General features: G+C 56.2%; 1 protein-coding gene across 1 annotated transcript in view; it reads right to left on the bottom strand.

The window, feature by feature from the left end:
- GCHFR (GTP cyclohydrolase I feedback regulator) overlaps positions 1 to 2,046 on the bottom strand; it is a 4,042-nt gene extending 1,996 nt beyond the window's left edge. Inside the window, exons 1-2 of the mRNA XM_003791724.3 lie at positions 1,854 to 2,046; positions 319 to 413 (exon numbers count right to left, since the gene is read on the bottom strand). Coding sequence (XP_003791772.1) covers positions 319 to 413; positions 1,854 to 1,889 — 131 coding nt within the window. The 5' untranslated portion in view covers positions 1,890 to 2,046. The remainder of the gene's footprint in view (positions 1 to 318; positions 414 to 1,853) is intronic.
- Between the last annotated feature and the right edge of the window lie 214 nt (positions 2,047 to 2,260).

The raw sequence follows: 2,260 nt of genomic DNA, 5'->3' as shown, positions 1-2,260 counted from the left end.
GAGCCTATGTGCCTGTCTTTGCTGATGGGGCTCCCTTAGAAATGAAGGCAGGACAAAGAACAGCCCGCTATAGTATCCTAGGCCCAGAAGACAGATTTGGGGTTCCATTAAGGATGGGCAAGCTTTCTAGTGGAAAAGCTTTTGGAACAAGCCTTGGGGGTTGTAGGGAGGCTGTAGATGGGACCAGTCCTACAGTGGATTGAGCCCCAGGGTGCAGGCTCTAAGGCTGGGCACTGTCCTGAGGTTTGGTGGTTGTATAAAGGGAATGGGTGAATCTAGGGGTTGGCAGGGGAAGGTACTGGGGATGTCACTACTTACAAGTTGTTTCCCAGGACACTTCTCTTGGAGGCCCCCAGATGCTGCATTAGCTCTGGATCCGAGTATTCATCGCCCACCATAGTGGGGCCCACTTCCTGCAAGGTAAGCCATAGTAGCTGCTTGGCTGGCTGCCAGGTAAGAGGTGGTAGGCCTCATCTTTCCTTCCTTCCCTGCCTATTGGCTCTAAGAGCTCTAGCTAAAAGCTGGAGGGGGTGGTAAGGATCCTGGGGAAGCCCATCAGTGATCAGGAGGAGCAATGTGGGGCCTCCCTGGCCCCCTAAAACTGAGCTGGGGTTTGCCTGGCTATTAGCACCTTCATGCAGACACCACCACCCATGTTTATGTGTACCACAATCAGAGAAAAAGAGAAATGAAATGTGTCCACGTGCAAACTTGTCCACAAATGTTCAAGTACAAGTATTATTTATAATAGCCAAAAAACGCCAGGTGTAATGGCTCATGCCTGTAATCCTAGCACTCTGGGAGGCCAAGGAGGGTGGACTGCCTGAGCTAGAAGGTCTGAGACTGCCCTGAGCCAGAGGGAGACCCAGCATTTAAAAATAGCCAGCTGGGCTCAGCGCTGGTAGTACAGTGGTTACCACGCCAGCAACATACACTGAACTTGGCGGGTTCAAACCCAGCCCAGAGGCTCAGCGCCTGTGGCTCAAGTGGCTAAGGTGCCAGCCACATATACCTGAGGTGGCAGGTTTGAATCCAGCCTGGGCCCCAACAACAATGATGGCTGCAACAAAAAATAGCTGGGCTTGTGGCAAGTACTTGTAGTCCCAGCTATTTGGAAGGCTGAGGCAAGAGAATCGCTTAATTCCAAGAGTTTGAGGTTGCTATGAGCTGTGATGCCACAACATTCTACCCAGGCTCACAAAGTGAGACTCTGTCTCAAATAAATAAATAAAATAAAATAAAATTTGTTTTCTAGCCGGGCATTGTGGTGGGCGCCTGTAGTCCCAGCTACTCAGGAGGCTGAGGCAAGAGAATTGCCTAAGCCCAAGAGCTGGAGGTTGCTGTGAGCTGTGATGTCACGACACTACCAAGGGCAACAAAGACTTTGGCTCTAAAAAAAAAAAAAAAAATGCTTTCTGGAAGTGCAAAGTTGCAGTGTATGGGCCAGGAACTTGGCACAGGGGGTTAGTGCCTTGGGACTAAACTGTTTTCTCTCCTGTTAGTCCACGTTTTTCCTTCTGAGCGTCTCTGTGCAGGGCACTAGGTGCTGCACGCATGGGACCAGGGCTTCCTGGCTTCCTCCTGCACACTGGTAGGACAGGAGCCAGAAGCTCTGGTAGGTCGCCCAGTCGCTGGGACGCGCGCTTCTGGCCTTCCCGGCCAAAGCAATCTGAGTCCCGAGGGTCCCTCGGCGCCCGCTTCCCCAACTCCTTCTCCGGGGCTGAGGGGGCGTGTCCGGGCGGGTTCCGGATGCAGCCGCGGGTGGGCGCTGCTGGTTAGGGAGGCTCAAAGGCGCGGTCTCAGCCCTCCTCGGGCCGGGACCGGGTTCCAAGTCGCCAGTGGCGCGTACTCACCATTCGGATCTGGGTGCTGATGAGCAGGTAGGGCATGGTGCGCGTGTCCTGGCCAGGCTCCCACTCTGTGGCTCTGGGCTCCACGCCAACACTAGCCCCTCTTGCGTCTGGACTGCGACCCGCGGCCCGGAGTCCCGTTAGTCCAGCTCTAACCACGGGCGGCGCCAATCCCGCAGCTCCTGGCCTGTGACCGCCGTAGACGGCCAATCAGTAGCTGAGGCTGTGACGTGCCGGCACACGGCGCATCGTAGCCCGCCCCTGCCCTCCTGGCCGTAGACTTGGACCCTGGACTGACCCACGGCTTCCGTCGGGCGGTCCAGCAGCGGGGAGGAGGTGTGGGGAGGCGCGCGCCCGCTACAGGGAGGCGAAGGCGACCTGGCGGAACTGACTGACTATGGAGGCCGTGG

Source organism: Otolemur garnettii, unplaced genomic scaffold, assembly GCF_000181295.1.
Source record: "Otolemur garnettii isolate 467f Iridium unplaced genomic scaffold, OtoGar3 scaffold00050, whole genome shotgun sequence".
NCBI classification, from domain to species: Eukaryota; Metazoa; Chordata; class Mammalia; order Primates; family Galagidae; genus Otolemur; species Otolemur garnettii.
Note: the sequence above shows the minus strand (reverse complement) of the source record. Positions and strands in the feature narration are given on the sequence as shown.